Here is a 15,967-nt window from a genome sequence, read left to right as displayed (position 1 = left end):
TGACTTACTTTGTTCTGTCTGTTACTACTTGGAACCACTTAAATCCTACTTTCTGTATTTAATAAAATCACTTTTTACTTATTAATTAACTCAGAATATGTATTAATACCTGGGGGAGCAAACAACTGTTCATCTCTCTCTATCAGTGTTACAGAGGGTGAATAATTCATGAGTTTACCCTGCATAAGTTTTATACAGGGTAAAACGGATTTATTTGGGTTTAAACCCCATTGGGAGTTGGGCATCTGAATGGTAAAGACAAGCACACTTCTGTGAGCTGTTTTCAGGTTAACCTGCAGCTTTGGGGCAAGTAACTCAGACCCTGGGTCTTCGCTGGCGCAGACGGGAGTGTCTGGCTCAACAAGACAGGGTGCTGGAGTCCTGAGCTGGCAGGGAAAACAGGAGCAGAGGTAGTCTTGACACATCAGTTGGCAGCGCCCAGACGGGTTTTGTGATCCAACCCGTCACAACTGGTTGCATCATAAAAACCACAGACTGTTTTCTGGTTTTCATTTCAGAAGTTCTTGCTTGTGCAGTGTCACCAAACACCCTTCCATCTCTTACTGATGAAATTATTTCCTAATTCAAAAAAGGCCATCAGCTGGAAAGTGTGGTGAACGTGAGAGAGTTAGGGGAATTCACACAGCACTTCCCAAAATACTGACTACATACAGAGTGCCTTTTTATAGAAACCTCACAGACTCATGCACACTGCATCGAGGGGCCAAGATGACTCAACACTTTGAAACAAACTGTTCTGTCCTTTTTATTGAAGTAATTTTTCTTATATGTCCAGCATTAAACTTCTCACTACTTGCAGTTACTTTACCCACTGCCTCATTCAGAGATAAAGAAGGTTGGCAAGAGATTGGGGTTCAATACCTGCTACCACAGACTCCTTATGTGACTGTCTCCCATTTCCACCCAATGAATTCTACTGTAGATGTATTCATTTGTTTTACTTTCTTACAGGTTGTGTGTGGTTTGAGGACCACTGGATTAATCAGGTTCTCATGTCTTCATTCTCCTGCCTTCCTCCCATATTTTTCATAAGAAGACATTAAAATGGATGTTTCAAGACTGTTTATAGGAAACAGATATATAACATGAACCCTGGAGCCTTTATCTTACAAAGTTATAAGACAAGAAGAAAATGATATGAGAGCAAGGTATTTTAATTCCCATATAAATCTCTCCTGAGCAAAATTCTTTCATTGCCAATTCTAAGTAATGACCATGTTCAGAAAGAAATGCGTTATAAATTAAATCCTGTATTCATGTACAACATTTTCTCCTCTATGTTTAACAGTCATGATTTCTATGGGGGGATATAAGGTGTTTATTCCACATAACACAAACCAGATTACTTAGCATGTCATGAGGACCTTGTCCAGTATTCACTTCAGGACAGAGATGAATATTATGCACATATTAAAAATTTTAAGCCAAGATATTTTAGTACTGTCCCATCCAGAGAGTCGTTTTCCTTTAGTTCACCTGGAACTGCTAGGTGGTGTGAGGCTTATACAGCAGCAAGGCCATGAGCTGTGACATACGGTTTGATCATTTATTACATGCAGTCACCAGCAGGCAAACACAATATAACGGTACATCAGTTGGAAGAGAGATGAATACCATGATTTAAAAAAAGATAGCAGCACAGCTGACACACAGATTTGGAAACCAAGAACATTTTTGAAAAATGCTAAGGACACATGTTATGCTACAATGACCTTAACTATCAAGGAGCTAGTGGGCATAGGAAGGAAAGAAGAAACTGCTCTTTTTACAACTTTTACCCACACTTGATTTTCTTGACATCTCACCTTTTTCTGATTAGCTGGTGATAAGCTTCTATAGAGCTTCCTTCCCTGTTTGCCAGCATTCCAAATGGTGAAAGATGTCCAGTGCTTGAGGGCTCTGTCTTCCAGAAACCTGACTCGGTGATTCCAGATGGTTTCCCTGGGGAATTGGAAAAGAGGTGAGTCTGGCCCTTAAATGCATTAACAATGTAAGAAATAGCACTGTCAACACAGACTCACTCTTGATGCAAAAAGCACACTGAAAGATCACACTAGCAACAACTTCAATGGAAATTAATACTGTGGCTGGAAAAAGCATCTCTTGTTTAAACATTAAACTTGTTGTCCCTGCCTCTGGGGGTGGGAGACTATGTTCTATTTACAGTATTCAGTTCATATGACATGCTCTTTCAATGAACATTGAAAGATTTTGAACAAACTAGAGTCACAACCTACACTACTTCTTCTCCATCTGCTAGCACCAATAGGCTGCTCTTCCAGAGAATCCTGCAAGTAGTGGACAAAGTACTGTACTAGCAGACGGTGGCCAAACAACATTATACGCGTACATTGTGCAACTTTAAACGAGTATGTTCTCTAATAGATCAGCGATGTAACAACAAAACGACGATAACCGAGACGACTTTAAGTGAGGAGTGACTGTAGTAGGAAAAACATTGCCATAAAATTCCTATAAGGGTAACATTTTCAAAAGCACCTCAATGATTAGGAGCCTATGACCCATTTTCATTAATGACTTAGGCACTTAGAAACTAAGACCCATTGAAAGTCAATGAGATTTAGGCTCCTAAATTGCTTAGGCGCTTTTGAAAATTTTACCCTAGGTGATTTATCCCTGTGTGATTTAACAGCTTAAGTCCCATTCACTTACAATGAGACTTAGGCCACGTCTACACTACGGGATAATATCGAATTAGCTAAAATCGGTTTTATAAAACTGATATTATAAATTCGATTTCATGCGGCCACACTAGGCACAGTAATTCGGCGTTGGTGCGTCCATGGTACCGAGGCTAACGTCGATTTCTGAAGCGTTGCATTGTGGGTAGCTCTTCCGTAGCTATCCCATAGTTCCCGCAGTCTCCCCCGCCCTTGAATTCTGGGTTGAATCATTATTGTCGCGGGTGGTTCTGGGTAAATGTCGTCAGTCATTCCTTCCTCTGGGAAAACATCAGCTGACAATCCTTTCGCGCCGTTTTTTCCCTGGATTGCCTGGCAGACGCCATAGCACGGCAACCATGGAGCCCGTTCAGCTTTTTTTTTTCCGGCACCGTATGTGTACTGGATGCCGCGGACAGAGAGGCGATACTCCAGCGCTACACAGCAGCAGCATTCACTTGCTTTTGCAATGATAGCAGAGATGGTTACCGGTCGTTCTGTACCGTCTACTGCCGGAGAAAACTGGCAATGAGATGACGGTTATCTCTCCCCTCTGTACTGTCCGCTGCTATCATGAGTGCCCCTGGCTGAAATCGGCCGGGGGCGCAATGCAAAAGCAAAATTGGGATTGACTCACTTGGGACTGAGTCAATCCCTCCCTTATGGTTTCTAAAAATAGAGTCAGTCCTGCCTAGAATAAGGGGCAAGTGTATTAGAGGACCAGTGTATCAGAGCACAGCTGCTCCGTGTCAGTATTCACAGGGGGTGCCCCTGCAACAACCCCACCCGTTGCTTCCCTCTCCCCCAACCTCCTGGGATACCGTGGCAGTGTCCTGCCCATTTGTGTCATGAAGTAATAAAGAATGCAGGAATAAGAAACACTGAGTGTTTAGTGACATAAAATGAGGGGGAGGCAGCCTCCGAGCGCGATGATAGTCCAGGCAGGACATTAAGCGGTGTGGGGGAGAGGAGCCCAGCATGCTGGCTGCTATGACAGTCCAGGCAGTACAGAATCTTTTCTTTACACAGGAAAGGGAGGGGGCTGAAGCCCCCAGTTGCTATGATGAAGCTGGTTATTAGCCGTTCTGTCCTATCTACTGGGAGTAACCAGCAATGTTGGCCTCGATGTCAACATGTTAGATATTCATGAGGACGGTTACTAGTCCTATTGCACCGTCTACCACCGGGGAGGGGAGAGGGAGAGGAGCGGATACTGCTCTTCACTGCTGCAGCATCGCGTCTACCAGCAGCATTCAGTACACATAGGGTGACATTGAAAGTAGTCAAGAAATGATTTCTTTCCCTTTTCTTTCACGTGGTGGGGGGGGTGGGGGAAGAAACTGAGGAGCTATTCCCTGAACCACGCCAGACACTGTGTTTGAACCTACAGACATTGGGAGCTCAGCCAAGAATGCAAATACTTTTCAGAGACTGCTGTGGACTGTGGGATAGCTGGAGTCCTCAGTACCCCCCCTCCATCCATGAGCGTCCATTTGAGTCTCTGGCTTCCCGTTACGCTTGTCACGCAGCGCTGTGTATCCTGGAGATTTTTTTTCAAACGCTTTGGCATTTCGTGTTCTGTAACGGAGCTCTGATACAACAGATTTGTCTCCCCATACAGCGATCAGATCTAGTATCTCCGTACGGTCCATGCTGGAGCTCTTTTTGGATTTGAGACTGCATCGCCACCCGTGCTGATCAGAGCTCCACGCTGGCAAACAGGAAATGTAATTCAAAGTTCGCGGGGCTTTTCCTGTTTACCTGCCCGCTGCATCCGAGTTCAGATTGCTGTCCAGAGCGGTCAGTGGTGCACTGTGGGATACCCGCCCGGAGGCCAATAATGTCGATTTCCGTCCACACTAACCGTAATCCGATATGGGAGTACAGAAATCGATTTAAAGAGCCTTTTATATCGATATAAAGGGCGTTGTAGTGTGGACGGGTACAGCGTTAAATCGATTTAACGCTCTTTAAATCGATTTAAACACGTAGTGTAGACCAGGCCTTAGGCTCCTAAGCATCTAAGTCACTTTTGAAAATGTCACCCTAAATAATTTGTAGCATTTCCCAATCAGGGTCTGAACAATTCACTACACTAGCATTCCCTTACATGGTTAGAATTCAGGATACATTTTGTAAAGTTGTTATTGACAGGTTTTGACTACCATGATCTCAAACTTCTGCAATCATGTCATTCTTATCCCCTTGTTCTTAGGCCTCTACAGCCTCCCTATTTGCACCACAGCCCAACCCCTTTTTTGGCAATTTCCTTCAATAACTGAGGGTGGAACACGCAGTCTGTGTCCTGAAAGATATTGTTAATTGGTCTTCCAAAAATGCCTCTCACTTCTCCCAAGAAATTAACTCAGGACCCAAACCTGTGAGAATCTGAGCACCTTCAACTACACTTGAGAGAGCTCAGCTCCTCGTGGCAATGGACAGTAAAATGAAGCAGGTCTACAATGGTCCAAAACTTTTTGAACTAGGTCTCAAAACATCCAGTAGTCGAGCCTACTGTCATTCTATGCAGCACTGAATGTTACAATTTTAGGAGTAATAACAAGAGACTTTGACTTGAGGTAATTCTTTTATAAGATGATTTTTTTTAAAGGCAGCTCACAAAGATGTTAGTATCTTTAATAAACTATTACAATGAGGAATACTCAAGTTTGAAAATCATATTGCTGAGCTGAATCCAGAGGTGAAAGTGGGCCGGTACGGCATACCAGTAAGAAGTGGCCCCTGGTACAGGCCCATACGCAGCTGATGTTAAAGTGGCCACGGGGGGGGGGGGGGGGGGGGGGGGGGGGGGGGGCAGGGGGGGCAGGGCGAGGCACAAAAGGGGCAGCTGCCCTGAGGTCCAGCGATTTATAAGGGCCTGGAGCTCCCAGCCTCTGCTGCTGTGGCTGGAGCCCATGCTCCTTTAAATTGCTGCCAGAGCCCTGGGTGGCGCAGGCTGGGCAGCGCTGAAGGGCTGGCTGGAGGAGGCTGACCTCCAGCCCCACCCCTTCTGCCGTGCCCCTTCCAGGGGCCCAGAGCGTGGCCCCCATACTGGGTAAGACTTTTAAGTTACTTTCATTCCTGGCTGAATCAAAATAATTGAAAAGACGTCTGGATAGTGAAAAGCTATATTTAGAAAACTGAAATGTTGATAGCTCTCCTGAAAATTACAGTATATAAAACTCCTTCTAAATAATAAACTCCTACATTTCCCTTGACTAGTTTCCTAAAACCCTAAAATGTTCTAATTGAAAACACGACTCGGATGTCAAATGTTCTGGTTATATATAGGTTTTCCAGATATCTATAATTTCTTTCCATGTTACTTAAATACAAAACCACTCCTTAGCCCTGACCATATCCTTGGTTATTATTTTTAAATATAAGAACCTCAACTTTGCTTTTCAAGATGTAGTGCCTCTTAGCAGTGCTAAAATATAGCAGAACTAATTGCACCATATAAATACACCATCTTTCCAGCTACTAGTGCCCCACAAGTTAATACCATGGACATTTTCTAGGGCTTTTAATGGATTTATATTTTAGAGTTTTAGATATTTTAGCCTCAAGAAGTCCAAAAATATCTCTGTCATGGGTATAATTCCCCCCTCTGAACCTTAGCGTCCAAAAGATGGGGTAACAGCATGAATTCCTCTAAGCTCAATTACCAGCTTAGTATTTGTAGCGCTGCCACCAACCAGGAATTCCAGTGCCTGGTATACTCTGGTCCCCCCAAAACCTTGCCCAGGGAACCCCAAGACCCAGATCCTCTGGATCTTAACACAAGGAAAGTAAACCCTTTCCCCCACCATTGCCTCTCCCAGGCTTCCCCTCCCTGGGTTACCCTGGAAGATCACTGTGATTCAAACTCCTTGAATCACAAAACAGAGAGGAAAATTCACCTTCCCCCTCCTTCTCTCTCTCCCCCTCCCAGACTCTCCCTGAGAGAGAAAGTAATCCTAACACAGAGAGAAAATTAACCCTCTCTCCCCCTTCCCTCCTTTCTCCCCACCAATTCCCTGGTGAATCCAGACCCAGTCCCCTGGGGTCTCACCAGAATAAAAAAAAAAAACAATCAGGTTCTTAAACAAGAAAAGCTTTTAATTAAAGAGAGAAAAACAGTAAAAATTATCTTTGTAAATTTAAGATGGAATAGGTACAGGGTCTCCCTGATTGGTCCTCTGGTCAGGTGACAGCCAGGCTCACTGATCTTGTTAACCCTTTACAAGCAAAAGAGACATGAAGTACTTCTGTGCTATTAACTCCTACTATCTGTTTATGACAATCTCAAAGTGCAGAAGTGAGGGACAAAGGAGCTTTTAGTGCTTGTATTCTGCTCTTTATCTGAAAAGATACAGTGTTATTCTTTAAATGCAAGTGAGTGAGGCTGAAGGGTGTGTGTGTGTGTATGTGTGTGTGTGTGAGAGAGAGAGAGAGAGAGAGAGAAAGACTCCCAACAGAACATGTTCTGTGTCATAAAATACAGTTCCCTGTTACTAGACTGTTTCAATGAGTAAGTTACTGTGGTATAGTATTAAATATCTTGAGAGTCACAGTAACTTCTTGCATTAAATGGTTTCTTTAAAATTATCTACAACGAAGAGTCGAGCTATACCATAATCCTTCCTGAGTTAAGGGTGTGACTCACTTTCTGTTTAAGTGCAATTTTGAACTACACCCAACTTTGCCAAAAACCAAATTGACTGACCAAATTTCTCAGGTGTGTAACTGCCTAAGGAGATTGGATTGTTGTTTGTTGAGGGAAGATGAATTTTGATATTTACTGGACAATGAATTTTTGACTTGTTCTTTTGTGTGTGTGTGGGGGGGGGGGACAATGAGGGACAGGACCAATATAGCTTAAAATGGCCTGATCTAGAAACTGCAGATGTGATTTGTTCATTTATTCTCAATGAGAATTCATGCCCTGGAGTGTTTTTTGTTTGTTTGTTTGTTTTTTGGGGGAGGGGGTGGGGAGGTAGGCTTGGTGATTAATTCTCAAATTATTCATTTTGTGCACATCTGGGACCTCTGAATTCTCTACAGACTCTGCCAGGCACATATTTAACTTGAAGTGCTCTGATAAACCTGCAGGATCAGCCTGACAATGATTCGTTAAAGTCTAACGCCAAACCTGCCAGGTTGCAGGACATGAAGTTCAGCTTGAAGCTTATTGTCTCATAACTGTTGTTTCCTGAGCTGTGTTGCATATGTCCATTACACTGTAGTTGTGTGCGCCTCTTGTGCACTGGTGCCAGAGAGTTTTCCCTAGCAATACTGGTAAGGGGGGGGGGGGTCCTCCACACACCACCAAGCTCCTTGTGTCTCAAAGTGAGGGAAATAAAAGGTGGCGTCGCCCTGCCCTTTTTGTCAGTTTCTTCACACTGGGAACCAATGAAAGACTCTGCGGTGTTAGGGAAGGAGAATGGGTGTGTAATGGACATATGCAACACATTTTGAAGCACAGCAGTAGCAAGAAGGTAAGTAACCATTTTTTTCTTTGAGTGCTAGAGTGCATCTATTACATTGTAGGTGACTCCTAAGCCATTACCCTACATGGTGGGTCTCAGAGTCTCATCAGAAGAAGGACGGTAGGACTACCCTGCCAACACTGGCATCTTCCATTGATACGGCAGACAATGTGTAATATCTGGTGTATGCATGAATCAAAGGCCACATTGCTGCTCTACAAATGTTCATAATTGGGATGCTTGCCACAAACACTTCCAAGGTCAAACGTGCTCTGGCTGAGTGTGCCACAAACTTGCCAAAAGGCATTAACTGTATTCCTTCGGCAGCATAACGCACTGTAATGCAGCTGGTGATTCATTTTGAGAGGTCCCAAGTTGTGACTGGATGACCTCTCATGTTCTGCGTAAGAAACAAAGAGCTGGAAAGAAACCCTAAAAGGCTTTGTCCGATCTAGGTGTCAAGATAATGCTCGACAAACATGTGGAGTCTTCACTTGTTCTTATATATATATGTGGCTTCAAGAAGAAAACTGGGAGGCAGATGGACTGATTCAGGTAGAAATCAGAGACCATCTTCAAGAGAAATTTAGGAGATGGTCTAAGCTGAACCTTGTCCTTGTACAAAACTATCTAGTGGATGAATGAGCAATGCATTCAGTTCTTTCAACCTCGTGGCAGAAGTGATTGACCACTAAAATGGTTATCTTGGCTGACAGGTGTAGAAAGGCACATGACGCGGAGGGCTTGAAAGGAGGGTCCATAAGCACAAACACCACCAAATTCAAATCCAGGAAGATGGTGAGTCTCTGACAGGTGGGAATAGTCAATTTAAATCTTTCAGGGACCTGGCCATAATTGGGTGAGTGAAAATATTTCTTCACTCTATGCAAGGGTGCCACCAGATGCACTGTAACTGCCAAGATGGCCGCCAGATGCACTGTAACAGAACTGAAGACTAGACCTGACTCTAAGTTGCAAAATGATAGTCCAGAATTCTTTGAATATTAGACTGGGTGGGGAAGACACTGTGACAGCCCATCCAGATGGAAAAATGTCTCCACTAAGGTAAGGAGCCTTTGTTGAAGGTTTTCTGCTATTAAGGAGTACATTCTGGACTGCCACCAAGCAGTGTGCCTCTTTTGCATTCAACCACTAATGAATCATGCCATAAGGTGCAGCATTTGTGGATTTGGGTGCAGCACCCGGCCCTGGTTCTGTATTTGGAGGTCTCTGGTTATTGGTAACAGTGTTCTTTAGCAGACAGTTTGTGGACACCTGAATATTACACTTGTCTCAGTCAGGTGGGAGCTATAAGGATCATTCTGCCATGACCTTGCTTGAGCTTGATAATAACCCTGGGAATCAGGGGAACTGGTCGGTACGCACGGAGGAGGTCCTTGTTTCATGGAAACAGGAAAGTGTTTGATAAAGATCAGGGGCTGTGATGCTCTAGTATAGGACCGGGAACACTTCCTGTTCTGCCAAGTTGCAGACACATCTATTTATGGGTAATCTCCTATGCAGAATACCCAAAGTAGGATATCCCTGTTGAGGGACCAGTCATAGGCGGCGCATAATTCTTACATTTCAGGAAGCTGAGAGTGAGCACTGGAAGCTCCCTAGAAGTGGGAAGAGCCACTGGTGCCTGGACCAGGGCCTTGCCCCTGCTTGGCTTCCTCAAGCAGAGGCCAAACCCACTCTCCACTCTCGGGCCCCACGCCACCTCTTCCTCTGAGGCCTCCCTATCTGCTGCTTACTCCTCTCCGCTCCCTCCTATTCCCCTCCACTGTGCTTAGTACTCATTTGTGCAGGGTGATGGATTGCCCCGCACGTGGGAAATGGGATAGCCTGTTCCAGAAAGGTGAGAATGGGCAGTGAGAGCCAAGTCGGGTAGAGAGCTGTCCTTTACATAAGAGGAAATCTACTACTTTGAGGCCTGTGGATGCCTTGAGACCAACGAGGCACTTGTCTTCTCCTCTGTGGCCTCCGTCTCCTCTTAGAATGGTAAGCCTTATGGAAGAGAGTTAGTATTGTTCTCTAGGCTGGTACTGAGGATAATATTTTGTCCTCTTCGTCACTGGGGTGTAGAGGCTCAAGGACTTCAGAACCTCCTTAAAACTGGGGAAGATTCATCCATTTTGGCTGAAAACAAGGCACATCCCTCAAAAGGGGGGACATCCCAAGGGTACTGCTACGGAAAACTCTCTGGCACTAGTGCACAAGATGTTCATGCACTTACTGTGTAATGGACATATGCATGCACTCAAAGACAAAACTCTGCTACAATTCCAGCATGCAGAAGAACAACTTTAACTATTCAGCACATTTAACCTATCTAATGTATATTCTTGAGAATAAGGAGATTTAAATAGCAGGGATGCTGCTACTTTCTCTTGATAAATGTATTAAAAACACTAATGAAATTCCCAGACAAAAGTTCATTAAGCCAGAATTAAGGTTATATTTAAAAATCATTTATTTAAGAAAAGCCTGATTAGAAAATTGCAGTTATAAAAACAAAGAAAAGATTCAAAATCATGGAATTCTGAATCAATGCCAGCACTCTACCTAGTCATCAACAACCCATTTACACCCAACCACTATACTAACATAATACTGGACCACAAACTCACAGCTTAAATACTGTAAATACATAATTGCAAACTGCCTCCCACCCCTTACATATGGGCCACCAACCCTAAGACAAATCCTTCCTCCTCCCAACTTCATCTGCTCATACACCCAAACACTGACATGTCATTGCTCTTTATAGCCTTCCTTCAGCCCTTTCTTCCTCAACCTACACAATTATTCTTTTTCCATTGAATTACAAAACCACATCCATTTACATTGCAACAAACCAGTGTGCATAACCCAGTGACACAAAAAAAGTCAGTTTGCATCCTGGTGCTCATGAGCTTGCCTACAACAAGAAACCAAGTATGCAAAGCTGAGAATTTATGAGCAGCCCTGCAACAAACAATAGTCTGCTATTACAAACAGTAACAAGTAATCCCTATAACCACAAATCAGTATGTGTAACCCAACATTCATGATCATCATACAATAACAAACCAGCGTGTGTGTGCACTCACACCAGAAAAAAGGAAACTGATCTAGAAAGTGACAACTTTGAAACTTCCTATGGATTATTTAAGAGTAACACCAAGGAATCAACTGTTTTCTCTCTTTTTTTCCATTGGTTTTTGGCTGGATTTTTTTCTGTTTGTTTTTTCTGAGGGAAACATTTATAACAAATAACATTTCTAAAAGAAAAGGAGCAGTGGAAGAAATCACTGGAAAAACAATCCTTTCAAATAAAGTTGTAAGGCTGACAAAATGACTAAAAAATGTGCTCTAAAATAAAATCAGCAAGCTAGCAAATGTCTGTGGGTCCGAGTGCATTTTTGTGTCTGCACATATGAAATAAATTCCACAATGTAATTTATACAAATCAGACAATGTAAACAAATGTTAGACTGATACTAAATGTTGAGTCCACACGGCTGTGGGACCGTAACAAGGAAACATCTGTAAATGCTGAGGATTGGGTGGGATTATCAATTTCAGCAAATTCAAAGGGTATTCTCAACAAGAAAAGGCAATCTAAGGCAGGCATTTTGTTCTTGATCCCTTCATCCTAATTTGACTGAATCACTTCTATTTTGTGCTTGCAACAATTTATTTTTTCATTTGTTCTCATTTTGTACTGTCTTCAAATCACTTTACTTAGATTTTTCAAACAACTATTCCCACTGTATAGTGTAATATTAAAGACTATCATTTACAGTGGTTTATAAGAAAATTTATTGTAGCTGAAAACACTGGTTTATGTTCAGGATTTTTTTTAGTATTTAAACTAGGATTCCACGTCACATTTAAAAATAACTAGTCTACTAGGTACAATAAATGGATTTCCAGTGAATTTATGTCTCAAGTATAAAGGCAGTTGAAAACTGGCACATTAAACCAGGCACTGCTTTAATGCTACTCACACAATTAAAAAAAAAATGCTCCCTGTCTAAGAGGCCTTATCCAAAGACTACTGAAGACAACGGAAAGACTCCTATTGATTTCAGTGGGCTTTGGATCAGGTCTTAGGCTAACATATTCTGGAGCACCGTAAGTGTACAATGTCTGTAATGGTGTTGTGTTCATACACAGCAGCCCTGCCAGGAATTTTACAAGCATTAGTGATGCAGATTGGTTGCAAATCTTGAGCATGGTCTTTAGCTGAGGACCGACTGACCTGATATGGGATACAATGACTTTCTCCCCAGTGTGGATGGGGAGTCAAAAGCACTGTAGTCTCAGCAGCTCAACTGGTCCTCTTAACTCCATTCTACAGTGTAGCACACAGCATTTGGGAACTTACAATAGTTCTCTGCCTCCAGCAGCAGCGCTTGGTAATCACAGGTAGGTGGTTTAAGAGTCCCAGAATACAGTGTTACAAACTTGCTTGTAAGGTTCACAGCATGTGGGTGTGCCAGAATAGTTGTCAGAAACACTGTTGCTGAGTGCAAGTGGTAAAGCACTGCATTTAACAAGCAAAACCACCATCCATTTTGTACACTTTGCAATGGCCACCTCTCTCAGTAGACACACACACTTAGGAGTAAATTGGGCAAATTCTGTTAGGGCTCAAACCTGCATTTCTAACACTTAAAAAATCCAATTTATCTGAGAGTTTTGCCTGAGTTAGGACAGTATTTCTGCCAGTGAGAGACTAAGAGTGCGATCTAGAACCAGGAACAGCACGGAACAAGGATGAGCAAGCTACCCACGCACAGTACTGGCAAACTGCTTTGATCAGGAGTAGTAGAAACATCCTACTGATCACATTCTAGCTAAACTTGGGCCTCTTGTGACCAGAGACTGTTGACTGTGCCAAACTATTTGGTGTTTTAATTATGTGGACAAATAGGAAATGGGGTGAGAACAACCCAATGCTTTTTCTTTTCTTTCCTTTTTCTCACCTAAATCAAGATTTGTCGTGAGGTCTCCAGAGATGAAAGACCAGTTACTAACTTCCTATGCACTGAGCTCTCTCATCTACACCTTATGAAAAAAACATATCTGGAGCTGAAAATCCAAAATCATTAGCAATTAAGTGCTTATTTTAATGTCACATCTGAGAGAAACCCCCACGCCCTTTAGATTTCATATTAGCTTTGGCAGAATAGAAAGTCATACAGTTAATAACAACTTGTCTTTAATCTCCCAAATTCTTAAAATGCTAAATTTATATAAAAGTGAAAGTAAATGGTTTCACTAGCACACCCTGCAGATTTAATCCTGAAAAAGCCAAACTAGCTATTTTTTCACATCAGTCAGCCTGACTGAGCACCAGCAGAAATGGATACCTCTACCAAGTTACACAGACCTGACAAATCAACATGTTACATGGGCACTGCTTCTTTCTGCCTGAGTTTTGGATTAACGTTTATACTGCTTCACACACACAAGGCAAATTATATGTAGGAAATGTGCGCTGGGGATTGTATCCCAGAAATCGGAAATGTTTTAAACAAATGTAGGGGAAAACATTTGTGCCTAAATACACAGTTAACTGTAAAAAAACTAAAAACATCATCATAATTTTTACTATATATTTATAAGAAATCCAGATTGTTCTAATTTACAGTACACCTCTACCTCAATATAACGCGACCTGATATAACGTGGGTTCGCATATGGCGCGGTAACCCCAAGGCTCCGGCAGCAGGGCTCTGGCTGCTGCGGGGAGCCCTGGTCCTTTTAAATCACCGCCTGAGCCCTGGTGCTGCTACCCATGAGCTGCAGCAGCAGGGCTTGGGAGGCAATTTAAAGGGTCCATGCTCCTCACAGCGGTCAAAGCCTGGGGCTCTTTAAATCACTGTTGGATCCCTGCCACTGCTATTCTGGGGCTGTGGCAGCAGGGCTTGGGCGGCAATTTAAAGGGTCGGGGCACTGGCCACTGCCGCTGCTACCCCGGGACTCCAGCAGCGGGACTCAGGTGGTGATTTAAAGGGCCCAGGGCTCCCCGTGGCCAGAGCCCCAGGCTCTCTAAATCACCGCTGGAGCCCTGCCACCACTACTCCGATATAATGGGGTTTCACCTATAACGTGGTATGGATTTTTGGCTCCCGAGGACCATGTTATATCGGGGTAGAGGTGTATTTGTAATACACTCATCATCAGATTATACATGTATGAAATGTCAGATCTTTCTCTGGAATTGTAGTTAAGATTTAGTAATGGTACAATAAATAATTTGCTCACCACATCCCCAAGATGCCTGTTGTTTTCCCTACGTTCCTAATGGAATCTTGGGAAGAACCAGCTTTTCCTTGCAAGAAATCGTCCTTACCTCTCATTTCTGAAACCTCCTATTTTCAACCATCTTTCTGACCCTGTTCACTTGGTGTGTAAGTGCCAAATATGCCAAAGATTTGGAAGAGGAGATAAATTTCTCATCCTGTTTTAACTTAGATTTGTTTTTATTCCTTATTCTGCTTCTCAGTGTGTGTTATAGAATTAAGACTCACTTATAAATCTGTAAATGGTGTCAGTAGGTCTACATGAATGTGTGTGAGGATATAACTTTAACCTCATTCCTGAATTTGGCATTACATTTTTAACTTTTCCTCCTTATAGTGGGATATCAATGACAAAAAATATGAACTGAGTTGTTCCAAATTATTTTTATAAAGTGGGTAATGTTATACTATAAGCAAAAAAATCTCAAACGTTTTAATTTACAGAGGCTACACTGAACCTACTATTTCCCTTAATCTGATCCTGGCGTTTTGTTTTCATAAACTTTTCTAAACTTTAATAGTAGGCAAATCTGTATTTTTATTAGAGTCTTCATCATGTACCAGCCCTGTGATCTGAGAAACTTAAAACCGGAAATAATACATGTAGCACTGAGGCGTGAGGATTTCAGCTGGGGATTATTAGTTGGCTTCAGAGAGCTCAGTTAACATTAGCATCTATGAGTTTTTGAGCACAGCCAATCCCATATATGGCTACTTAGCACTTCATCACTGGTGGTGGTGTCATAACTTGGAAACACTTCATACCCATAAATAAATGAACCCATTAGGAATAGCCATTCCATATGAAATTTCAGCAATGTCTTGAAGGCCAAAGGGTATACTCCCAACAGCCATGCCAGCTAATGAAAAGAATCTTGGATTTGGCACAAAGTATATTTTAATGCAATCACAAAGGCACATTCCTGACGCAGGGCTTTAGCCGCTGCTGTCATCCTTTGACATTTGCCTTTTTCGTATTCTTCATAGCATGCTGTATTCCCAGAAGGAAAGTTAATGGCGAGAAATATGAAGTTAAGTATTTTTCCAGAATGAGATGTTAGTGGAAATTCTAGACTTCTGCTAGTTTCTCAAAAAGAGAGGTTAAGTGAAAAGTTGTTGTTTTTTAAATGATTCTACACTGAAAAGTGACTGTGTAGAAATGGCCCCTTTTTAACTAATCAGATCTGATTTCTGTAAGTATTCAGAATCAGACCTCACTTTAGTGACACAGACAAATTTTTACTCCTGTCAGAACTGAAGAATCAACACAGCTAAAGAGAACACAAGCCAGAATCAATGCTGGTTTACACAGCACCAACAGAATTAATTATCTTCCAACTGCAGGGTCAAATTCTGCCCCCTTTTGGATCATCACAACACCAGTGAAGATGCAGCAGTTATAGGGCTACTGTGAAGACAGAATATGTTGCAGAATCATTAAGAGTCAGGTTCAGAAAGAATCCAGCATGACTCTCAGAACTGAGGTAGTATGCAT

General features: G+C 42.5%; 1 protein-coding gene across 1 annotated transcript in view; it reads right to left on the bottom strand.

Annotated features, from left to right (window-relative positions):
* Nucleotides 1-15,967, bottom strand: part of QTGAL (queuosine-tRNA galactosyltransferase) — a 331,029-nt gene that overhangs the window by 30,284 nt on the left and 284,778 nt on the right. Inside the window, exon 9 of the mRNA XM_075071756.1 lies at nucleotides 1,827-1,962. Within this exon, the coding sequence (XP_074927857.1) occupies nucleotides 1,827-1,962 (136 nt within the window). The remainder of the gene's footprint in view (nucleotides 1-1,826; nucleotides 1,963-15,967) is intronic.

Source organism: Chelonoidis abingdonii, chromosome 13 (genome assembly GCF_003597395.2).
Source record: "Chelonoidis abingdonii isolate Lonesome George chromosome 13, CheloAbing_2.0, whole genome shotgun sequence".
Classification (NCBI taxonomy): Eukaryota; Metazoa; Chordata; order Testudines; family Testudinidae; genus Chelonoidis; species Chelonoidis abingdonii.
The sequence above is the reverse complement of the archived record's forward strand: the minus strand, read 5'-3'. Positions and strand labels throughout refer to the sequence as shown.